General features: G+C 41.5%; 1 protein-coding gene across 3 annotated transcripts in view; it reads left to right on the top strand.

Moving 5' to 3' along the window:
• PCCA (propionyl-CoA carboxylase subunit alpha) overlaps positions 1–25,375 on the top strand; it is a 397,106-nt gene that overhangs the window by 47,237 nt on the left and 324,494 nt on the right. For 2 of the 3 annotated variants that reach the window (XM_032881100.1, XM_032881099.1), the window contains exons 5-6: positions 22,659–22,772; positions 24,609–24,662. In XM_032881100.1, coding sequence (XP_032736991.1) covers positions 22,659–22,772; positions 24,609–24,662 — 168 coding nt within the window. Of the gene's footprint in view, positions 1–11,260; positions 11,268–22,658; positions 22,773–24,608; positions 24,663–25,375 lie in introns of those variants that run through there. The other variant, XM_032881101.1, reaches the window with a different exon arrangement.

The following is a 25,375-nucleotide window of genomic DNA, read 5'->3' as shown; positions in this document are numbered from 1 at the left end:
TAAAAAAAAAAAAAGTATCTGTGTATAAATGGACTTGTGCAGTTCAAACCAGGCTTGTTCAAGGATGCAGCTATCTGAGATTGAGTCTTAAAATTATTTTTAAAAGATTTTTATTAATTTGACAGAGAAAGAATGAGAGCATACACACAGGGGGAGCAGCAGAAGGAGAGGGAGAAAGAGGCTCTCTGCTGAGCAGGGAGTCCCATGCCAGGCCTGATCCCAGGACTCTGAGATCATGACCTGAGCCAAAGGCAGATGCTTAATTGACTGAGTCACCCAGGCGCCCCGAGTCTTAAATTCTTGAGAGCATGTTCTTTTTGTTTTAGCAGCAATCAGCATGGTTGGCTTTGAGTGAATGTGGTCATCCCTTTTCTGTGTGCTGTAGGCCTCTGTATGTCTCACAGGTGTACTACCACCTGGTTAGTCAGTCTGAGATCTGTGGTCTGTTAGTTGAGTCTTAAAATGTTTTTGGTTTGCTTACTAGGATCATATCTATACATGCCCAACCTAGGCATCGGCCGAGGAGCTGATAAAAAACTTCATTGGGTCACATCAGGCTTTTCCTTTGTTATCTGTGCTTGTTCCTCAGGCCTTCTGTTTTCATTCCTCTTACCGAGAAAGCTGGGATTCGGGTCACTTTGCATTGCTGCATCTGTGTCTGTGTTTGCGGCCAGGGGCTGAGATGTTGAGAGTACAGGGGGAGACTAAGGAAAACTCTTTTTACTCCCCATTTCTGACACTAAATGTGTGGAGTTTTCCCCTCATACCAAAAACCAGTTCTCTGACTCTCTGGACACCTGCAGGACTTCGTGCAATTTAATTCAACCCTAATACCAGCTACCTGGAGTTCGATCCCGCAGGTTAAGTCTTGTAAGGGACTGCCCCTACTTCAGATGCTTTTCTCAAGTCTGGGGTTATTGATTGTACTTTTCCCCAGCTGGCTATAAATCGGGTTTCCACAGCCCCCTCCTCAAGTTTGATAATTTGCTATCATGACTTCACAGAAGCCTGGCGAATACTTAGCATTTACTGGCTTACCAGAAGTGATATCCTAAAAGATACAAATGGATAGCTAGGTGAAGAGGTACATGGGGCAAGGTCTGGAAGGGTCTTGCGCCCAGGAGCTTCTGTCCGTGGAGTGACGGTGTGCCGCCTTTCTGGCATGTTTGTGTTCACCAACTCAGAAGCTCTCTGGATCCCATGGTTTAGGGGTTTTATGGAGGTTCCATTATGTAGGCATGATTAAATTGTTGGCCATTGCTGATTAACTCACTCCTTAAGTCCCTCTCTTTTCCCCTGGGGTTAGGGGAAGGGGGTTGAGAGTTCCAATCCTCTGTTTGTGCCTTGGCTAATCTGGTGACCAGCCCCCATCCTGAAGCAGTCTGGTGCTCCCCCCATCTGATTAGCATACAAAAAGACACTCTTATCACTCCGGAGATTCCAAGGATCTTAGAAGCTCTGGTGTCAGGAACTGCGGTCAAAGACCAAATATTAGAACAAAAGATGCTCTTAGCACCCCTATTTATCAGGAAATAACAAGGGTTTTAGAAGTTCTGTGTCAGGAACTGGGGGCAGAGACCAAATATATATTTCTTCTTAGGTCAGAAAGAAAAAAGGCAGTGGGAATTTACCTACCCTCCTGGGACTACGATTTCACTGGCTGGAGAAGAATGTTCCTTCTCTGACTGTCTTGGCTCCTGCAGGCTCCCATTTTGCCTCTTGGCTCCTGTTGTAGCCATAGAATTACTTGGTGGCTGGGGCACAGAAGACTCAAGTTTAAAACAATAACAAAAAATCCTGGGAGATTTCTGGAGTGTTTTACTTATTCAGAGCTCCCTTTTCTGCTTTTTGAGTCAAGTACAGGGCTTCTCCTGGAGTCAGTCTCTGTCAGCACCCCAGTACCTATTCTGGGTATTAATTATAATGACCAGGGGTGTTTCTTAAGAGTTACTTAAAAACAAGTGTGCAAAGGCTTTGGATGTAGCTGAATGGGTGTTTGTGTCCGATATTATGCTCTATATTTTCTATTATGGGAAAAGTTTGGTTAGAGAACATTAGAGGAAAAGAAAAGAGGTTTTCATTGTTAACAGCACTGCCTGTTAAGTTTTATCTAAGATTTGTGGGAGAGAAAGCATGTTTACAGCTAACTGCTTGGAATGCCCCAACTGCAGGAACCTCTGGTAAGCCGCTGTTTGTGATGGAGTATAATAATCGTCATATGAACAGTATTTTCTTTTCATAGGAGGTAAGTGTTGAGAGCCACGGACTTCCCGGTTAAGGCCTCAACTCTTTACTGGGACACTGGAGATTGCTTTCAAGGTGGTTTCCTTTCTAGTCTTCCTGTCTTTCTTCCCTCATCCTCTCCTGTCAGTACCTTTTTATAGGTACTTTATAGGTACTTGCTGTCAAGCGCTTTTAGGGATGTCTGCATAGGCTGGTCCTTTCCCATTCCCACCACTTTGAATACGGAAGTTGTCCATTAGTTATTGTCTTCCCTTTTTTCCATTTATTAGAAATTCCCTTTTATAAAACTTAACAGATTCTTCATCTTTCATTTTCTGTATTAGCAATGTGTACCTGCTCTGATTTCTTACTTCTGATTGCAGTCGGTGTAGATGTCTGTCTTTTGTTCTAGCCTGAACTCCTGGAAGGGAGAGGACTGTGCCGTACCACCTCTGTACGCCCTGCCCTGCCATAGCGGAGTGCCCGTGATAAATGTCGGCGTGAGTTAGGGAAGGGAAAGGCAAGTGTTCAGGGTCTGTTTAATGGTAAAGGGATATATGGTGGGTGGAGCAGAAAATAGTTGGATTAGAAAAGAGAGTGAAAAGCAGAAACCAGCACTGTATGAATGGAATTTGGAGCTTATGTTTTGGGGGGAAATGTTCCAGTACTTTGGGTTTTGGAAATAAAACCCTTTTCCTTGTCTTTTTATTCCATAGTTTTGTTTTTTGGTGGAACAGCTTTTTCTCTTGTGCTTTCTGTCCAGAGAGCCAGCTGCCACATCCCTCTTCAGAGAGCCAGCTGCCACAGATTTTTCTGGCGTGTGTTGTCCAGATGTTCCTCTTAATTTGAATACATTTATTTACTCTTTCGTACAAAAGCACCCAGTACTCTTTCCTAAGCCAGCCAGGCATTTGTATTTGGAGAAAGGTCAGATTTTGAAATGAAAGACAAGTAGCTTGTGCCTCTGAAACTGTTCATGTCTTCCTCGCCCATTGCTCTCGCCGGGTTGGGCACCATTTTACCTCTGGCTTCATACCATGTCCTGTGACAGATCTATTTCCCAAAGTAAAGGCCGAATCCATCCTGAAATCTGAGATGCAGTGAGCCTTCCTACACACTGGAGTCTCTGCCCTGGTCCTTCAGTGCCCTTGGGAAGCTCTCTGAATTTAGGTACGCTGGGGCATTTATCTGGCGATGCTTGGCCGTGGCCTGGAAGGATGGACCAGGCTCCCTGTGGGAGGCAGTACCGTGGGAGGTGGGTCATGCTACAATCCAGCGGGTATCTTGATCTCTCCTGCCAGACATCGACTCCCATTCTCTACGTTCTGTGATGCTTTATTTCCAGAGAAGGCGGACAGTGGGAGCCCTGTCTTTGCCTCAGTCCTGATTCCCGAGCCCTGTTTATCTGATTTGGTTTCTCATAGTCTCCAGACTAAGTCCTCAAAGAAGCACTTCTCAGTTTTTATTCCGTTCCTGGTAGTCACTAGGCCCAGGCATAGAGCCATAGGTAAATTCAGTGATTGGCAGAAATCACTTTGGATCTAATTATTGAGGGTAATTATTAGGCCTGGAGCTCATTCAAAGTATTCATCCCGTCCTCTGGTGGAGAAGAGATTTTCTTGTTTGGGAGATAGTGAGAAAAAAGATGATTTATTTTTAGAGAGAGAATAAAAACATTTTTCTCAGCTGTTTTTGGTGGCTTCATGTATCCTCTCCCTGCTCACTGAGAATGACTGTGCTGACAAAAACATTTTGAGCGCCTTAACTGCTTTTCATGATTGCTGTTTCATGTAAGGGAGCTAACTGTAGAGTGCCAGGAATTTTAAGAAGCAGACCATTTGTGTGGTTGATTTTGCTGTTTTTTTTTTCATTTTTTTTAAAGATTTTATTTATTTGACAGAGATCACAAGTAGGCAGAGAGGCATGTGGGGTGGGGCAGGGGGCAGCAGGCTCCCTGCAGAGCAGAGAGCCCGATGCGAGGCTCGATCCCAGGACCCCGAGACCATGACCTGAGCTGAAGGCAGAGGCTTAACCAACTGAGCCATCCAGGTGCCCTGATTTTGCATTTTTTAAAAAAGATTTATTTATTTGAGAGCAAGAGGGAGAGAGCATGAGCACTCGCGCATGAGAGGGGAGGGGCGGAGGGAGAGGGAGAATCTCAAGCAGACTTGCTGCTGGGCACAAAGGCCTGAGGCAGGGCTCGATCTTGGGACCCTGAGATCATGATCTGAGCTGAAATCAAGAGTTGGAGGCTTAGTCGACTGAGCCACCCAGGCGCCCCTAATTTTGCTGTTTTTAATAATCATCTAAAGCTCTTGGTAGAAAGCAAGCAGTCACAGACTGTAAGTCAAGGGCTTTTGTGTCCTTTGTGAACCCAGCAGCAGTATTGGATGATTTGGGGAGTGGAGACTGAGGTTGGAAAGCCAGCTTTGCAGCTTCTGGGAATGCCTTGGTAGCTGGCAGAATGGCCGCTCTGAAAAGACTACCTGGCATTTGCTGCACTAATGGAGGAATGGTAGCAGGTGCTCCTTAAAGTGAGGTTGTGTTTGTGGTTGTTGTCATTAGGAACTAGGTGATGATTTTCATGTGCCCCTTTGGATACCAGATTAGATTTTCATAAGAATTTGTTGCTATTTTTCATGACCATCTTAAAAAGTTTTAACTTTTGGGGCGCCTGAGCCTTTGGCTCAGGTCATGATCCCAGGGTCTTGGTATCTAGCCCTGCATCAGGCTCTCTGCTCAGTGGGGAGCCTGCTTCCTCCCCTCGCTCTCTGCCTGTCTCTCTGCCTACTTGTGATCTCTGTCTGTCAAATAAATAAATAAAATCTTTTTAAAAAAAGTTTTAACTTTCATTTAGAAAATAATATTCACAATTTTTGATTTTTTAAAATTAAAAATATACATGCTGTATTTCCTGTGGTAAGAAATACAAAATTTTAAGAGTTCTGACATCTAATTTAAGCTCTTGGGATAAATCAGACTTCATCTTCCTGTCCCAAATTCCCAGGGAAGAGAAACACTTAAAAAACCAAAAGGAAAATAACCAGACTTCTGGTGCAAAACAGCGGGAAGTATTGTCCTGAAAACGATGAGACATTTCTGAAGGAGAGATGGCAGATGTATTCATTCAGCAGAAAACCCCAGTCTGACAACACACAGGCGGGGGAAAATGGGTACAAAAGGTGGAACAGCTTCTAAACAGAAAGATCCAGAGCAGGAAGGGGAACCTGGGGCAAGTGACAGGATGTCTGGTTCCGAAACCCAGCTGGGTTCCTCCATGCTGAGCGGCTGTCAGGGGAATGGTTGGTAAACTGGGGGAGCTTTAACTTGGAATTCTTCAGTAGCTAAAAAAGAATGAGGTAGATCCCTACGTATTGACGGGACATCTCTAAGACATATTACAGATTGAAAAAAAAAATGTGTAAAATGGCACTAGAATCATACTGTTGGTGTTTTAGAAAAACTCCACACTAAGAAGATTTTATAGTTTTGTAGTTAAATACATTACGTAAAAGCATAGATGGGGTTGGGGGAGATGCCCAGCAGTGGTACTATTGACATGTTGGACTGGATAATTCTTTGTTGTAGGCGGCTGTCCAGTGTGTTGTAGGGAATTTGAATCCTCCCTGGCTTCTACCTACCAGACACCAGTAGCGTCCCTGCAGTCCCTGGCAGTGACAAGTAAAACTGTGGATTTTGGCAGCTGTGTCCTGCAGGACAAAATCGCTTCCCATTGAGATCCCCTGGCACAGACAAAGGTCTAAGAATGTATACTCACCTGAGAAGTGGTTCCTGGACAGGGAAGATGTAATGGGGACAGAGGTATGGTTAGTGGGGTTATTAGCTTTATTTTTATTTATTTTTTTAAAGATTTATTTATTTGAGAGATAGAATGAGAGGAGAGAGCATGAGAGGGGAGAGGTCAGAGGGAGAAGCAGACCCCCTGCCGAGCAGGGAGCCTGCTGTGGGACTAGATCCTGAGACTCTAGGATCACGACCGCAGCCGAAGGCAGTTGCTTAACCGACTGAGCCATCTAGGCGTCCCCATCAGCTTTATTTTGAACAAGAATGATGTTTAGGTATTATGTATAATTAAAAAAAAAAACCCCAGGATATATCTTTGCTTCTTTGTAAGATCTCTATATTAAACTTAAAAATGGCTAGTGGTCAAAAGGAGAAATACAGATAGCTCACAAATGTGAAAATAAGCCCAAAATCACTAATCATTAGGGAAATACAAATTAAAAAAAAAAAAACCCAGCAAAGAATCCTTTTTCCCCCTCTGTTAATTAAAATCCAAAAGATCAATTATTCAGTGGTGGTGTGGGAAAATTTTTCCCTGGTAGTCATGTTAATTGACATAAGCTTTTAAGCGTGTAGTTTGTAGCATTTAAACTTTCATATTTTTCTTAGAGACATGTATGTACGTGTACAAATCGGCATGTTCAGGGAAGCCTAGTGCTGCTCTTAGTATCTGCATATTGGAAACCATATCCATTATTGGAGGAATGGTTACATAAATTGTGGCTTACCCGGGTTACTAGGACTCTGTAGAGCAGGTAGGCAAGTTGCAAATGTTGTATAGCAGTTAAGTTGCAAGAATAATACATAGCATGATGCAATCTATGGAAAGAAAATCTTAAACATGCCCACATGTGCATTTAAAAATGTGTAGGTGAATCTGGAAGAACATGGAATGGTTGATAATTGCCTTTAGGGTCGGAAATGGGATCTTTAAGGGGGTGGGAAGTACTGGTCATCCTTATAGCTTAAACTGTTTGTTTTAGGGGTGCGTGGGTGGCTTAGTCGTTAAGTGTCTGTCTTTGGCTCAGGTCATGAACTCAGGGTCCTGGGATCAACCCCTGTATCAGTCTCCCTGCTCAGTGGGGAGCCTCCTTCTCCCTCTCCCCTCTGCTTGTGCTCTCTCTTGCTATCTCTCCCTTGCAAATAAGTAAATCAGATCTATAAAAAAAAAATTGAAGTAGTATATTCATATATTACTTGAGTGATTAAAAGAAAACCAAAGTTTAATAACGTCCACATGATTTGTTTTTATGCATAGTGTCATTAGTTAGTGGTACATATTGAAGAGTGATAGTGATGGATAGCAGTTTTTTGAGATCTTCCGACTTTGTTGGCTATCTGTATTTTACGTGTACTGACATGTAACTGTTCATATGCTCTGGAAATACTTTTTAAAAATACCCTGATTTGGACACCTGAGTGGCTCAGTCGTTTGAGTGTTGGACACTTGGTTTCAGCTCAGGTCATGATCTCAGGGTAGTGAGATTGAGCCCTGGCCCTGGGGTCTGCACGCAGTGGGGAGTCTGCTAGGGATTCTCTACTTTTCCCTCTGCCGCTCCCTCTGCTTGCTCTCTCTCTCTCTAAAAGAAATAAATCTTAAGAATACCCTGATTACAGGGGCATCTAGGTGGTTCAGTCAGTTAAGTATCTGCCTTCAGCTTAGGTCATGATCTCGGGGTCCTGGGATCAAGCCCAGTGTTGGACTCCCAGTTCAGTGGGGAGTCTGCTTCTCCCTCTCCTTCTGCCCCCTCTCTGCCGATTCTCATTGTCTCTGTCTCTCTTTCTCAGATAAATAAAATCTTAATAAAAAATACCCTGATTACAAATTGAGTTTCTTTATTTTCCTTTTTTTTTTTTTTTTTTTTTTTTAAAGATTTCTTTATCTGGGGTGTCTGAGTGGCTCAGTCATTAAGTAATCATCTGCCTTTGGCTCAGGTCATGATCCTAGCATTGGGCTCCCTGCCCCGTGGGAAGTCTGCTTTTCCCTTTCCCACTCCCCCTGCTTGTGTTCCCTCTCTTGCTGTGTCTCTCTCTGTCAAATAAATGAATAAAATCTTAAAAAAAAAAAAAAAAGATTTATTTGAGAGAGAGCTTGTGCAAGCAGGGGGAGGGGTAGAGGGAGAAGTTGAGAATCCCAAGCCGACTCCCTGCTGAGTGTGGAGCCTGATGTGGGGCTTGATCTCATGACCCTGAGATCATGACCTGAGGTGAAACTAAGAGTCCAGTGCTCAATTGACTCAATTGACTCAGGGGCCCCAACAAATGGAGGGTATTTCTTAATCCTGTTCCTCAAATTTCACCCTGCCATTGTTTCAGAAATTTGTATTCTGGAATAGGATGTACATGGACTTAAGTCTTCATCATTACAATCCCCAATGTGTATGTGCTAGCTTTTGTTTAGCAAATGGAAGATGGTTACAGGCTAGAGCTGAGCCCACACTCTCGTTATTGGTATTTTCTTGTCTCTTCTTTTTGTTTTCCTCTTTTTGTCCCTTGCTACAGTTTTTCTTAGATAGAACTATTTATATTTTTTACTATATAACTAAGCTTTGCAAATGCATTTTTTTATAATTGCTTGTTAGTGATAGGCTGTAAATTGTGATTGAATCTATATGGGTTTTGTTTTGTTTTTAAAGTTTTTATCTTCAGGTAATCTTTCTACCCAATGTGGGGCTTGAACCCACAACCTGGAGACAAGAGCTCCACACTCCACTAACTGAGCCAGCCAGGTGCCCCATATATATATTTTTTTAATTGTAAAATATACAGGAAGTAAAATTTACTGCTTTATTAACTTTTAATTGTGTAATTCAGTGGCATGAAGTGCATTTACATGTTGTGTCACTGTGACAACCACCCATTTCCAAAACTTTGTGATCAAATCTTTACAGATTTTATAGGATCGCTTTCTAGATTGTCTTACATCTTTAAGGCCATATGTTTGGCTGCTGGTCATGGTTTTGTTCCCATCCTAGGGACTTCTAGCCATGTTGGTGAGGTGCACGTGCTCACATCTGCTAGGTATTTCTCTGGGGTGGGATGATCTCTTTGAAAAGTTGTATTAGTCTGCAATCAGAAAGTTGTGTTGACCACCTTTTGTGTGTACTGAGCTTTCCCAGTAGTTACAGAGAAAGTAAAATGTCCTGCATCCCCAAGGATTACAGTTCAGCCCCATGAAAGACTAGTCTTTGGTTTTTTTTCTTTCTTTGCATTTGCTCATCACCTCGGGGAAGCCAAGCTTCTGTTTGGTGTTCTGCTAAGTTGGGCCCCACAGTCGCTGAAGATCTGATTTGTCCCATTCAGTAGCTGCTTCTCTGAATCCCCACCTTAGTCGGTCTGAGGCCTGCAGCTCTGAGGACTGGACCTCCGTTTCGATGGCTTTCTTCTCCCTCCCCTTCTCCTGATGTCTCCGGGCTCTGTGCATCAGGTGCCCTCTGTCTGCTGCGGGAGCGGCCTTCTGAAGTGTCCTCTTTGTCGGATGAATTCTGATTTTCTTTTTATTAGCTGCAGTTACTAATCAAACATTTATACTCTATTCACTGTGCTGTGTGCCAGAAGATCCCCATGTAGCAGAGCTCACAGCATAGTGGATTAAAAAAATGAATATGAAACTTCCTAATTTTTATTTAATAGTGTTATTGAGGTACAATTTGCATATTTTAAAGTTTATGCATTTTAAATATACAGATTTAGTGAGTTATAGTAAATTTTCAGAGTTGTGCAACCCTTGCTGCTATCCAGTTTTAGAATACTGCCATCGCCCACGTGGATCCTTCATGTCTCTCTCGTGTCCATTTATAGTCACTCCTTGTTCACCTCCATCCATGTAGCCACTGGTCTGCTGTCTGTAGTTTTGTGTTCTCTAGAAACTTCAACTAAATGGAATTATATAGTTGTAGGTATTTTTGTGTTTGGCTTCTTTTCGCCTAGCATAATGCTTTCGAGATTCATTTTTGTTGTTGCATCCATCAGCACAGCCTCCCCGCCCTGCCTTTGGCTGAGTATTGTTCTATGGAATGAATGTAATACATCTTACTCATTTATCAGTGCTGGGCATTTGGGTTGCTTCTAGTTTTTTTTTTTTTTCTTTTTTTTTAAGATTTTATTTATTTATTTGACAGAGATCACAAGTAGGCAGAGAGGCAGGCAGAGAGTGAGGAGGAAGCAGGCTCCCTGCTGAGCAGAGAGTCCAGTGCAGGGCTTGATCCCAGGACCCTGGGATCACAACCCGAGCCGAAGGCAGAAGCTTTATCCCACTGAGCCACCCAGGCGCCCCTTCTCCTAGTTTTTAGTTACTGTGAATAATGCTGTTATGATTATGTGTGTACAGGTCAGTGTGTGAGCATGCGTTATCATTTCTCTTGCATATATACTTAGGTTGCAATTGCTAGGTCATTTGGTAACTATACTTAAACCAGACTGTTTTCCAAAGTGGCTGCACCATTATACATTCCCATTAGTAGCGTATGAGGGTTCAAATTTCTCTTCATTTGTGCCAGTGCTTGTTATTATTTGTCTTTTTTTTTTTTTTTTTTTTAATTACAGTCATACTAGTCAGTGGGCATTGGCATTGCATTGTGCTTAACGGTGTCTTTAGAAGAGCGAAAGCTTTATATTTTGAACTCTAGTTTCTCAAATTTCTTTTATGGATCAGTCTGCAGAACACTAGCATCCATGGAGTCTATCACTTGGGCTTTCTTGCCCTGTGTTTCTGCTTGGCTGTTTGAAGATATCAAGCAGATCATGCTGTTCATTCTACCTCCACGTCTGTGCCTTGTCTCGGTTTTGACAGCGCCAACATTGTCCCAGGGTCAGAGCAACTGTTGGGCCTACGCCAGGACTGGGGTGATTGTGGCTTCCCACTCTTGCTAATTTCTTGAACCTCACCATCCTCTGTTGGTTTTTCTAGCCCAACTCACATGTTCATGTTATTTTTAGGTAGACATGTTTGATCGTGTTATTTGATTCCTGTAGAAACCTGACTGACCCAGTTTGGAGTGAAAAGCATTTCTGAGATGGGTTGGAATATGATGGCCTGTGAGCTAAATCTGGCCCACCACATGGTTTTTGTAAATAAAGCTTTATTGAAACACAGCCATGCCCATTTGGTTTTGTATTGTGTATGGCTGCTTTTGTGCTACAAAAGCAGAGTTGAGGGGTTTGGTGGGGTCTTGGCTCTACAAAACCTAAAATATTTACTCTGTGGCCCTTCACAGAAAAAGTTCGCTGATCCTAGTTCTGTCACATGTAAGTTAGCTCACAGAATCTCCAGGAGGGCCAGAAGCTACGGACAACCCAGTCAGGCGAGACGAATCTGTTAGAGAATAGACTCAACTTCGACCATTCTTGCCACTTTTGATATTCTGGGCTAGACCCAAAAGTTCTCTAGCTCGATCCTAGAAGCTCTGAGTCCTGTACTTCTATGCCTGGTGTGAGATATAATCTGCCTGCAGAGGTAAAGCTACTTCACATTACTCTCATTTCTTTGGGTGTGCCTGTTTGATGGAACTGGGGTCACGTATATGTGACCCCATATATATATATGGGGAGGGGTACATATATATTGTGAGGGAGTCTGGGAAATTTTTTTTTTAAAGATTTTATTTTTAAGTAATGTCTACAGCCAGTGTGGGGGCTCAAACGTATAATCCTGAGGTCAGGAGTCACGTGCTCCACTGACTAAACCATCCACGCACCCGTGGGAAATGTTCTCTTTTGCTTTTTGCCCTTGGCAATCAAGGAAAGCAAGTTAGAGAAAAATGTTGGAATGGTCATTTAGTCTTCATGCAGCATAGGAAGTTATCAGCCACTATCGGTGCTTTTTGTTTTTAATACCTCTTGTTATAAAATTTAGTCTTATTTTCTTCTCATAAACACAAAGAAAAAATCCCCTAAAATAGTTATGTCAGGGAAGTGACCCATGTCCTAGAAGATGGCAAGGATGACCTCTGCCACAGTGCCATCAGTGCCCAATGGTAGAAGTGCCTGTGTGGTAGCAGTGGTTGTCTGCTTACAAGTTCCCCAGGGGGATGTGATCCTTCTGTTGAGTGGCGGCAGATGAAGTGGGTTGTGTCCTGGCTAAGGAGCATAGGCCTGTCAAGAGCTGTGTTTTACTCTAATCTTTACCGTGAGATTTTACTCTCCTTGCACGCTAACAAGTTAGCTTTCATGGTTTCATGGTGCTGATGGAAGATGAACGGCAATCGGGTCAGACGTGAAGGACCGATTACTTCTCCCAGGGGCGGTGGTCAGAGTATCAGCATTTTTGCTCTGGTTCCCAATGTCCCAGTTCCCAGAAGGTGATATAAAGAGGGTCAGATGATAACCTGTACATGAAATTGTTTGCGTTTAGCCTACTTCTCACATAGTGAATCTTTTATAGTAGACTATCACGTCTCTGCGCTTTGCCTGAGAGTCGGACACTGTCCTTCTCTTCTAGGGCTGTTGGCTATTTAAACACTTGTGCAAATATACTTTGAGACAAAAGGTAATTGGAGGCTTGCTCATATAATGTGCAGAAATATTAAATACTCAGGGAAAGGTCTAGCGGATTTGAGTCCGGGACTCAGCATGTTTTATAACAAGCAGTAGACAAACAAGTGCCCCTCCATCAGGAAGCAAGTAGTTCTAGGACAGTCACCCTGTGGCTGCTTGTTTTACTTAGTTGCATAGCTTATGTGACCATCCACGGAAACTGCTCCAGGATCAAGGGGAGGTTTAGACTTTGCCATTTGGAACACTTGGCAAGGCTGTTTGGGGTGATCAGATCCCATGGTGAACTGTCTGTCTGAAAAGTACGTAATGACCAGTTATTTCCGTCCTTGACTCCGAGAACCTCTAAGATAGGCCTGGCCATATTTTAATGAAATCGCTCTATCCAGTCCACTCATCTGGTTCTTCTCATTAAGAAGAATTAAGTTGGTGCTTATGGCAGTAATTGTATTTGAGATATTATTTCAAGTAATAGTTACTGATATTACAAAATACGGTGGTTTAAATACGACGACTTTCAAATGTTCTCTCATGTAACATCTTATAATTTTAGGTTAGGGTTGCCAGTGTATTTCCAGGGATGTCCAGGGGCTTTGGTTATTGCTCTGCCATCCCCTAGGGCATAGATAGACAAATTTTGCCTATAAAGACTCCAAGTAAAATATTTTACATGGCTGTCCCAAGTATTCAGCTTTGCAGTTACAGCACAAAAAATGCCATAGGCAGTAAGTAAATGAATAGGTGTAGCTGTGCTCCCATGAAACTTCCTTTTACAAAAGCAGGCACTGGGCTGCATTTGGCCCTCACTGTAAGGGACTGCTGTCCCTTGTCCTAGAAAGTTGCTTTAGTTTGCGTTGTTGAACTTGGTTACTGTAGCCTCTGTGTTCCAGATTAAGGGAAGGAACGTGGCCAAAACTCAGAAAAGATGCTTATATTTAAGTTGTAGAGAATTTGCACTTTCTGATCCCAGTGACTCAAACTCTTAGTCTGATAAATCTTGTCTCTACTTGGGCAGTCATGTGCCATGGGAGCAGGGAAATGAAGGGTTTTTGAGCACAGTAGTGGTCTGCCACAGTGGTACTATGTCTTTATTTTAAACTCCTTCAGAACGGAGGGTCATAAACCCTTGTGTTCATTTAAACTACGTTGTAGGTCCATTCAGTTCCTCTTACTGGGAATCAACACTCCACGGATGACTTTTTTTTTTTTTTTTTTTAAGATTTTATTTGAGAAAGATTGAGAGAAAGTGCATACAAGCAAAGAGGGGGCAAATGGAGAGGAAGAAGCAGACTCCTGCTGAGCAGGGAGCCTGACATGGGGCTCCATCCCAGGACCCTGGGATCATGACCTGAGCCCAAGGCAGACGCTTAACACTTAACCACCCAGGTGCACCCCCCATGGATGTCTTTTTTTTTTTTTTTTTTTAAGATTTTTATTTATTTATTTGAGAGAGAGACAGTGAGAGAGAGCATGAGAGGTGAGACAGTCAGAGGGAGAAGCAGACTCCCCATGGAGCTGGGAGCCCAATGCGGGACTTGATCCTGGGATTCTGGGATCCTGACCCGAGCCTAAGACAGTTGCTTAACCAACTGAGCCACCCAGGTGCCCCCACGGATGTCTTTTAAAAGCATTTACAACTTTGCGTATCTCAGTCAAGACTAAAGTTTTTAGTAAATGGGTTTTCATTGGTGACATTAGTTGTTTAATATTTAGCAGTATGGATATTAGGAATGGATGCTTACTAAGACCTGGCGGTCTTACTATATTTCTCTTGTTAGTTTGCTTACTTATGCTCCCAGTGACCATTTCCAGCCCTTTTGATAATCTTATACCACCCATGACTCCTCTTTCATTGTTCTTGTCTCTTGATTTACACACAAAATAGCAACTGCCAAAACCAGAGCCTTTCATCTCTAACACGGATGTATAGATCTGCCTGCACTTATGCCTGTTCTTGGCATCTTCCCACCATGAAGAGGGAAAGACCGAGACTTGATCAGATCTCTGCTGCTTTCTCTGCATGGTGGCTCCAGAATGTCTTTGGAGAAGCCCTTCCAGGTGGCACAGCAGCTGGGGAGTGGGTGCTTTGGGAGCTTGTTTTGAGCTCATTACCAGGTCTGTTTTTCCTTCTGTGCATCCTGTTAGTCTTTCCTGTCTGATTCTCCTTTATCCTTTTTTTTTTCCCCCCTAAAAGAGTTTATTCATTTACTTAGCACGTAAGGAGAGGGAGAAGCAGACTCCCCGCTGAGCAGAGATACCCCTCCTCCCCCCCCCCCCCAACTCAGGGCTTGATCCCAGGACCCTGAAGATCCTGACCTGAGCCGAAGGCAGACGCTTAACCACCTGAGCCACCCAGGTGCCCCCTCTTCATCTTTTTTCTTTTTAAATGCTGGCTGGCTCTGTGTGTGTGTGTGTGTGTGTGTGTCTGTCTGTCTGTCTTGGGTGGGTGGAGAGGAGTTCTATCACTTTCCCTGTCTCCTGCTTCCCCATTATCTTCTAGCTCTGTCACTTGATTGTCAATGTGAATTCTTCCATCCCCCTGGTGTTTTTAAGCTCCTTACTTTCCAGAAAGCCCTTCTTAAGGGCTTTTGTTCAAGTTTTTCCTAAGAAAAACTCCATTTCCAAACCCTTTTCAGCTATCACTGTGTCTATCCCAACGTTTACAACCCCCCGCCCCACCCTTTCATACTTACTCTGCCCTCCCTTCCCATTCCGCAGTCCCTTTCACTGTGGTCTTGCTAATTGACATGGCTTTTGCTAAGGTTTTGCTTTCATACTTGGTGTCTCCTCTCCCCTACTCCATCCTTCCCATTGCTCCCTGATGCTTCTACAGGTGTCAGTGGTGTGTGTGAGAGGATGGTTCTCCTCATGGTGCTTTTCATTCTTTTTTTGTTTGCCATAGTCTCAGAAACTCATCTCTGCCAAATAAAGACTCAACAAACCCTTTGGTTCCATATTGTTTCTGGGACAATTCCCTTAACTGATAGGAAAACAGGATTTAAAAAAAATTAAGTTCTTTATTTAAATTCAATTTAGTTAACATATAGTGTATTATTAATTTCAGCGTTGGGGCACCTGGGTGCCCATTCCTTTAAATGTCTGCCTTCTTCAGCTCAGGTCATTGATGCTTACTTAGTGGGGAGACTTTTTCTCCCTCTCCCCCTGTCCTTCCCCTGCTTGTGGTCCTTCTCTCTTTCTACATAAAATCTCTTTTTAAAATTTTTTTATTTTTTAGGATTTTATCTATACGTTTGACAGAGAGAGAGAGAGAGAGGGAACACAAACTAATCTCTACTAATTTCTACTAATTTCAGGGGGAATAGGAGAGGAAGAAGCAGACTTCCCGTGGAGCAGGGAGCCCGATGCGGGGCTTGATCCCAGGACCCTGGGATTATGACCTGAGCCAAAGGCAGATGCTTAACGACTGAGCCACCCAGGCCCCCCATAAATAAATTCTTTAAAAAAATAGTTCAGGGGTAGAATTTAGTGATCCTTCACTTGCATATAACACTTACATCAAATGCCCTCCTTAATGCCCATCACCGAATTGTCCTTTCCCCCTTTCCCACCCCATCAACCCTCAGTTTATTTCCTAGAGTTTAGCGTCTCTTATGGTTTGCCTCTCTCTCTATTCTCATCTTATTTTTCTTTTTTGTCCCCTACGTTCCTCTGTTTTGTTTCTTAAATTCCACATAAGAATGAAATCATATGGTATTTGTCTTTTTCTGACTTACTTTGCTTAGCATAACACCGTCTAGTTCTGTCCACATCCTTGCAAATGGCAAGAGTTCATTCTTTTTTAATGACTGAGTAATATTCCATAGCGTGTGTGTGCGCGCGTGCACACACACACACGCACACACACTCCACATCTACTTATTTCACTCATCTGTTGATGGACATCTAGGTTCTTTCCATAGTTTGGCTATTGTTGATAGTGCTGCTATAAACATAGGGTGCATGGGCCCCTTCGAATCACTGTGTTTGTATCCTTTGGTTAAATACCTAGTCGTGCAATTGCTGGGTAGGAGGGTAATGGAGGTAAATGGAGGGTAGCTCCATTTTCAACTTTTTGAGGAACCTCTATACTGGGAAGACAGGCTTTTAGAAAACAGATTGAGAGTTTTGCAACTAGGAAAAACCTCTTCTCTTTCCCCCGTAACTTTTAATTTGTGGTTTTACCATTTTGAAAATTATGTAAGTTATAACAGAAGAAAAATAGTAAAGTCACTAACTCTGCCATCCAAAAATCATGAATAAATGTGTTAAAAACATGAATAAATGTTTTATGTAAAACAAAGTTTTATAAGGTGGAATCAAAGCAAATGTAATATTTATTGATTTTGAAATGAAAGAATTGCCTTTTTAGAAGGGTATGCCACACTGCTAATCTGTTGACATTTGTATAAGTCTCTTTAGATACTTGTGTAGAATAGAAAGGTTCCCCCCCCTCCTTAGAAATAGGATTTTATTTGGTTTTTAAAAATGATTTTTCTGGGGGCGCCTGGGTGGCTCAGTGGGTTAAGCCTCTGCCTTTGGCTCAGGTCATGATCTTGGGGTCCTATGATCGAGCCCTGCATTGGGCTCTCTGCTTGGTGGAGAGCCTGCTTCCTCCTCTCTCTCTGCCTGCCTCTCTGCCTACTCGTGATCTCTGTCTGTCAAATAAATAAAATCTTGAAAAAAAAAAAAAAAAAAGATTTTTCTGGGGGTGCCTGGCTGGCTCAGTTGGTATATGTATGACTTTTGGTCTCAGGGTTGTGAGTTCAAACCCCATGTTAGTTAGAAATTAGTAGAGATTAGTTTTTACAAAATGTAAAAAAAGAAAAGATTTGTTTCCCTGAGTTTTCAAATTAAGATTGATGTAGTTGGCATTCTTTTCTTTACCTTTTCAGTCTTCAAGGGTGACTTTTGCTTGTTGATAAAGAATTGGGTTAGATCTTGTGGATACTAAAGACTGGACAGATTGTATGAGGCATTACTATTTTAGGGCTAGGAACACGTCTAATCTACATTCTCTCATTTTGAAAGTGTCTCACCTTGTGTTGCGTTCTCACTAGATGATATCCCAAGGAAAACTCAAGTATTTATGAACATGGTAAAGAGTGCCTGCCTACCTGATGACAAATCTTGAGTGATAGGTTTCAAAAAACCCTTCCAGCATGAGGAACTGTCTTCAAAGCTGCGTATCTTCCCTGTCTTTCTTAGAAAAACTTTCACTCAGATCTGGTCTAGTGTACTTTTTGACACAAGGTGCAATGTTTTTGACCAGGCAGAGGTTTTTTTTTTTAAAGCTTATCTGAGGCATCTGATGCATCTGATGGGTTAATATGAAATTTTCCATTAACTCAGTTCTAAAATTCAGGCACTTTTTTTTTTTTTAATTTTCAGAATGCTTTTTTTTTAAAAAAAATTTTAAAATTTTTAAAAAATAAACATATAATGTATTATTAACCCCAGGGGTACAGGTCTGTGAATCGCCAGGTTTACACGTCACAGCACTCACCGTAGCACATACCCTCCCCAGTGTCCGTAACCCTACCACCCTCTCCCGACCCCTTCCCCACAGCAACCCTTAGTTTTGTGAGATTAAGAGTCTCTTATGGTTTGTCTCCCTCCTGATCCCATCTTGTTTCATTTATTCTTTTCCTACCACCCCCACCCGCAAGCTCCCCATGTTGCATCTCCATGTCCTCACATCAGGGAGATCATATGGTAGTTGTCTTTCTCCGATTGACTTACTTAGCTAAGCATAATACCCTCTAGTTCCATTCACGTCGTCGCAAATGGCAAGATTTCATTTCTTTTGATGGCTGCATAGTATTCCATTGTATATATATACCACATCTTCTTTATCCATTCATCTGTTGATGGACATCTAGGTTCTTTCCATAGTTTGGCTATTGTGGACATTGCTCCTATAAACATTCGGGTGCACGTGCCCCTTCGGACCACTATGTTTGTGTCTTTAGGGTAAATATGCAGCAGTGTGATTGCTGGGTCATAGGGTAGCTCTATTTTCAACATTTTGAGGAACCTCCATGCTGTTTTCCAGAGTGGTTGCACCAGCTTGCATTCCCACAAACAGTGTAGGAGGGTTCCCCTTTCTCCGCATCCCGCCAGCATCTGTCATTTCCTGACTTGTTAATTTTAGCCATTCTGACTGGTGTGAGGTGGTATTTCACTGTGTTTTGATTTGTATTTCTCTGATGCTGAGTGATGTGGAGCATTTTTTCATGTATCTGTTGGCCATCTGGGTGTCTTCTTTGCAGAAATGTCTGTTCATGTCCTCTGCTGGCACAATTTTTAACCTGTGTCCAAGTGTTTAAAGTCATTTGGAAAAAATCAGTGCAGAAGGTGATTTTTTTTTTTTTTTTAGTTCTCTAAGTTGAAAAACACTTTGTTCTGTTAGATTATTATTTGGGAAATAAAAGCCAGGTTCAAGTAATTTTTTTCAAAAAAAAATTTTTTTTTATAGATTTTATTTATTTATTTGACAGACAGAGACCACAAGTAGGCAGAGAGGCAGGCAGAGAGAGGAGGAAGCAGGCTCCCCTCTGAGCAGACAACCCCATGTGGGGCTCGATCCCAGGACTCTGAGATCATGACCTGAGCCGAAGGCAGAGGCTTTAACCCACTGAGCCACCCAGGCGTCCCAATTTTTTTCAATTTAAAGAATAAAATTTAAAATAGAAAACTAAATGCTTGAGAAAAATTATTGGAAAATTTTCTGAAGACTACTTCATATTTAAATCTTTTTTCTTTTTGAAACTTGTAGCCAGCAATATCCTAGTTAATTGATGAGTTCAGTTTAACCTTTTCTGTGATTGTTATATATTATTGAAGTATAAAAAAAGGAATTGATATTTTTTAAGATGTTGAAATTCTTGAAACATAAATCCATCTGGTCAATGTAAGCAGTGATAAGTCGCTCTTCAGAAGACCACCTACATGGCTTGAATACAGTTGGTTTTTCTCTTAGTAACACAGTAAAATCACCTCAGGCATTTAGTACAATAATAACAAAATTGAAGTTTGAGTTTCAAAAGTTTAAAAAATTTTTCTTTCTGATCGAGTCAGAAGTAAGTATCTCCTTGGGAACTAAGGCAGCAGAGGATTCTGGTTTTTTCTTTCAAATGGCCTTGCCCAGGATTTTTGCTCGTACTGAACCTGGGCCTCATTGTGGGTTTGTTGAGATGCTAGTATAGCTTCTACCCTAAAGTAGACTGTTTCCAGTCAGCCGTTTATATTTATTTATTTAAAGATTTTTAAAATTTATTTGTCAAAGAGTGAGCAGAAGCACGAAGAACTGAAGGCAGAACAGGCATAGCAGGCAGAGGGAGAAGCTCGATGCGGGACTCGATCCTAGGACCCTGGGATTATGACTGGAGCCAAAGGCACATGCTTAACCAACTGAGCCACCCAGGTGTTCCCAGTCAGCCTTTTAGAAACAGCATGTTTTGCCTTTTCTTTTTAAAGCCCATAAGTAGTTTTGACCTGCTTTTGACATTAATTTATTTGAATGTTTATTTGAATAATACTGATCATCTGCTAAAATATGTTAGGCTCTGAGCTAGATAGTCATGTGATAACAGGAAACATGTCTATTAAGATGTTAGTTATAAAACAAAGGGCTATAAAATTATATATGCGGTATGGTTGAAAAGTGTGTTTAGAAAAAACGACTAGGGGTGCCTAGAAGGCTCAGTGGGTTAAAGCCTCTGCGTTTGGCTCAGGTCATGATCCCAGGATCCTGGGATTGAGCCCCACATCGGGCTCCCTGCTCAGCAAGAAGCCTGCTTCCCCGTCTCTCTCTCTGCCTGCCTCTCTGCCTACTTGTGATCTTTCTCTCTCTGTCAAATAAATAAATAAAATCTTTAAAAAAAAAAAGACTAGAAGCAAGTAAGTCAAAATACTATTTAGAGTCTCTTCTACTTTTTGATGCATGTTTATTAAAAGAATTTTGGACATATAAATATATACACGTATGTGTGTATGTGTCCTTTGATTTCTTCCCATGCAACCTTCAGTTCCCGTATGTATTGCTAAGATTGGAGAATTTTTAATTTGGATAGACTTTTACCTCAGACAATGGCTTAGTGGTCCCTATGTGGCTCACTTGGTTAAGCATCTGCTTTCGGCTCAGGTTATGATCCCAGGGCTGGCGATCGAGCCCTCCATTGGGCTCCCTGCTCAACGAAGGCCTGCTTCTCCCTCTCCCTCTGCTGCTTCCCCTGCTTGTGCTCAGTCGTTCACTCTCTGTCAAATAAATGCCATCCATGTGTATCTATGGGTTAATAAGCTTTTAGCACATTACATTGTGCTGGGAGTGATTTTTTTTTTGTTTAAAAAGCGATTTAAGACATAATCTCTGCCTTGTAGGACCTTCTAATCTGGTGGAGGAGAGCTTCTCAATTGTAACAGACAGAATCTATAAAGCAGTCAGAATAACATTGCTAGGCAGGATGGAATTAAATGCCAAAATTTGCTCTAAGGACTATCAGAGTTCAGATTAAAGGAGATTCATCGGAAGCTGAAGGACCTGGGAAAGACCCTTTGGCAGAAGTGAAACTTACGGTTCATCTTCAATAGGTAGTACTTGGAGGAGGATAAAATACACAATAAATGTGGATTTAACTTTACTTTATTCCCACCTTGCTAATGCATTCTTTTTAAAGGATTGCTCGGTGTTCAGTTTCTTTTTTATAGAAAAAACCCCACAGCCACAATACAACAACAGAGTTGTTAGTAATAGGGGCTGAACTGGGAAAGCACAGTAGAGGAGGAGCATTCTGGTCTGAGAGGAGAAGAACCACTTGAGGTTGGAGGGTTAGTGGAAGCGAGGCAAAAATAGTCACAAGGAGAGCCTTGCTTTGAACATGGGAATATTTAGGATCCCTTTGTGAGCCTGATTTTTCTTACGGGGACACTATTAAAGATATTACAGAGTATATGTATCTGAGTATTTTCTATTAAAATATTGATGTGTAAATCTCTTGGGCACAATATAATTTTTTACTTACTGGAAAATATTGAATTGATAAATATAACTCTGAACTTTCTAAAACATGACTTAACGGGTTGTATTTTTTTGTCAATTTCATTTAAAGCAATGCTTCTTAAAAATTCATGGCTGAAGAATAGAGCTTAGCAATACTCAAAAGTATTTTCCACCTTAGACTTTTGTGGGGGAGGTGGGGTCATAAATGTCCAGGTAGATCTCGGTGCTCTAGTTTTTATGTCTGCCTTGTGAAATAAATTTAAACAGATTGGAAGTGCCTTAAACTGGAAAACTGGAAAACTGTTAGGGAAAGCCATTTCAAAGATATATGAATCCCTTTATCATTTTTAAAAGAAGAATTTCTTTTAGAAATAAGTTACTCTTTTCAGTAGTGAAGGCCTCATCTCAAGCAAAAATCGGTTTAAAACTTTGTACAGTGAGTAGTCTTAAAAATGGAGCATACACCCCAGAAACAAATAATACCTTATATGTTAATTAAAAAAGTGGAGCATATATTTTTAAGTTTTGAGTAGACTTAGAGTTAATGCTTAGACTTAGAGTAAAAGTAAAAATGGATGAGGATCAAATGTGAGAGTATTTAAATGATTGTCAAGATTTTGGCTCGTTGATATTGAACTCTTTAGTTCTGGACTTTAATTTGTGCCTGGTGCTGACCTGATGCTGTGCAGGGACACTCACTGCATCCCTTCATTCAGTTTCTCTAATTATCCCCACTTCCTGGGGAGCTTGTTTAGAACTGGGCATGAGTGCTTGTTAGGAAAATATTGGGTTACTCTGGCTACATGTAACAGGGTAGTTTTTGATACAAGATTTATATGTAGATGAACTGAATAGGGGGCCAACGTTGTTTGCAGGGGTTTTATTTAATCAGATTGGTAGGGAATATTATGGAAGTTATCTGGCTAGACAACGATTAGGCTTGTAATAAATGGAAGTCATGGTTAATAGAGTTCCTGAGCTGATATGTTACACTGATCTTTTTTTAGTGCACTTTCAGAAAGGAGCTCTGACTACCTAAATGATAAGGGAAACAATCACAAGTGCAATTTTGTGTGTATTCACAAATGTTGGGCGTTCTCTTTGCTGGGAGGATCAGTAACGCAGAGATTTGTCTCTTCAGGTTCATGTGAAAATGGCGGATGAGGCTGTCTGTGTTGGCCCAGCTCCCACCAGTCAAAGCTACCTCAACATGGATGCCATCATGGAAGCCATTAAGAAAACCAGGGCCCAAGCTGTGAGTCTGAATGAATCTGTCTGCCGCAGCTGTTTCATATACAGTGAGCAGAAAGCTAGAGGTTGTATTCAGAAAAAAAAGAAAGAAAAAAAAAAGAAAGAATGATTGAAAATGCTGTTGCAGTTAGTTCATGTCACATGAGTTAAATGTGGCCGAATTCGCTACTGGAAATCAAAGGCTTTGTAGCATCTGGCAGTGTTGGTCGCTGATCCTGCAGGTGGCTGTGGGATTCAGCTTTCACACCAGGGAGCAGTTGCAGTTCATTTCCAAATTTGTTAGCGGGGGAAAAAAAAAAATCCCAATTAGTTTTGAGTATTAACCCTTTCAGTGCAATAAGGACATTAAAAAGAAACTGTGTTATAAATAGGATCCGAAAGATTCTTGTTTAAATTGTTTTAATCATTTAAAAATTACATATACGTGGTTGCTCTTCCAGAAATAAAAACTATGCAATTGGTAATTGTTTAGGTTTGATAATGTCAGTAGAGTACACTTAACATACATGGAGATAGCAGTAATTCTTCCCCATCTGCAGTTCTGTTTGAATGGGGTGGAATCCGGGGAAAAAACTGGTTTCTGACATCAGGAATTGTGTTCTGTTGGTGCTGTGTGTGTGTGTGTGTGTGTGTGTGTGTTTTAGATCAGAGACCTAATTACATATAATGTTGCAAACTACGCAGAGTTCTCTCTGAAATTGGTTGAAAACAGCCAACACCAGCAATTAGCCTGGAGTGCTTCAATTAGTGTTCACATGTTTTGTGAAAGAAATGTTTTAGTAAGGTACATGTTTAAATAAATAACTGAATTCATGAACCCATATTATAGATGTTTACAGTTTATTATCATAGTTAATGAAGGTAAAACTCTTTAACCCTTGACAATAGCTTGTCAGAATACAGTCTTTCGTTAAGTGTCTCTATAAAATGCATTTGGTGGAGTGAAATTTTCCTGTGACGCAATTGCTTAAATTTTGTACCAGGTTCATAAAGCTTAGTTCAGCATTTAAAAATCTCAGATGTGTAGCTACTTCTAGATTATGATATTAGCTCCTTGGAAATTTGGCTTTCTTTACAGTAGAATTGTTTTCCTGGAAGTATGTCCAATCTTGACTGATAATAGAGGGCTAAATTTGTTCAGCCAGTGTGATAGGCCAGGACGATAGAACTTCTGTGATAGCAACATGGCTTGTGAGAGAGGATGGCATAAAGTGGTTGTGAATGGTTAAGTGGGCCAAGGAGGGAAAGAAGAGTACATGTTAGAAAGAAATTCAATATGTAAAGAAAAAGTAAACGAGATTTCAACTTTAGATTTGACAAAAACTGCTCTTTGGGTGGTTGGAGTGTGTTCGTGTTAGGAATAAAATATGTTAGTTGGCTTAGCCAGGTTTTTGGAAAGCAGCATTTCCCAGGACAGTAAAGAAAGAGGAATTAGGAGTGTTTAATCTGTCTCACAAATGGTTTCTTTTAACCTTATTCTTTGACCCTCCAGCCATTAGAAGATTTTCCGCGCTTGTGACCGAAATGAGCCTCAGAAAAAGTAGGGAGAGTTCAGGTTGTGTTGAAATAGTTGTATGTAGGTAGACAGGCTGATTTGTAGGTCAGTGGTCCTGATTATGATTGGGACAAAGGTAGTGTACTGCAAGTGAGTTATTATATAGGCAGTTTCTTGGAATTTGGATCTGTACTCAGGAATGTGTGTTGAAGCTGTCAGTATGTAAGAAAAGGAACCTGTCTCCAGGCCCTTGCAATATAAACACATGAATGTACTCTCTGTGTTGTTTATAAAAGTTTTGTGATAATGGTAAAATTGAAAGTGCTTTTTGTTTTCATTTCTAAGGTACATCCAGGTTATGGATTCCTTTCTGAAAACAAAGAATTTGCCAAATATCTGGTAAGTGTGTAATGAACTAGAGTCTGTAAACTTGTATTTCAGGAAGCAGTATAATGGTGTTGCTTTTGTAAATGTGGGTAGTGATGGATTACAGGTTTTTAAAAATTTTTTATTTACTTGAGAGAGAGGAGAGAGAGAGAATGAGTTGGGGGGAGGGTGGTGGACAGTGGGAGAGGGAGAAGCAGACTCCCTGCCGAGCAGGGAGCCTGACAAGATGCTCATCCCAAGACCCTGGGATCATGACCTGAGCTGAAGGCAGAGGCTTAACCCACTGAGGCCCCCCCCCCCCCCCCCCCGCTGACATGCCTGTGAGTTACAGAATTGTAATTGACTTATCAGTTCTCTGAAAATTATTTGTGAAAAGTGAAGAGTTTTTCTTCTGTAACCCAGGTCTTGGTTTGAAGAATAAAAGTGGAAAAGTTATAAAGTCATCTTTATACCTAATGAATGACACCAAGTTTGTTATATATTATATGGACGTCTAAAAAATTTAATGCTTGAATGCCTTGTTGGCTCGGTCGGTTAAGCATCTGCCTTCAGCTTAGGTCATGATCCCAGGGTCCTGGGATCAAGTTGCGCATTAGGCTCGTTTCTCAGCGGGGAGCCTGCTTCTCCCTCTCCCACTTCCCCTCTTCTGCCCTCTCTCTCTTTCTCTGTCAAATATATAAATTAAATCTTTAAAAAATATAAACATAAATATAAAAGTTAGCTCT

The sequence above is a fragment of the Lontra canadensis genome, unplaced genomic scaffold, assembly GCF_010015895.1.
Source record: "Lontra canadensis isolate GAN:19392208 unplaced genomic scaffold, GSC_riverotter_1.0 scaffold73, whole genome shotgun sequence".
NCBI lineage: Eukaryota > Metazoa > Chordata > Mammalia > Carnivora > Mustelidae > Lontra > Lontra canadensis.
This window is presented reverse-complemented; position numbering and strand designations above follow the sequence as displayed.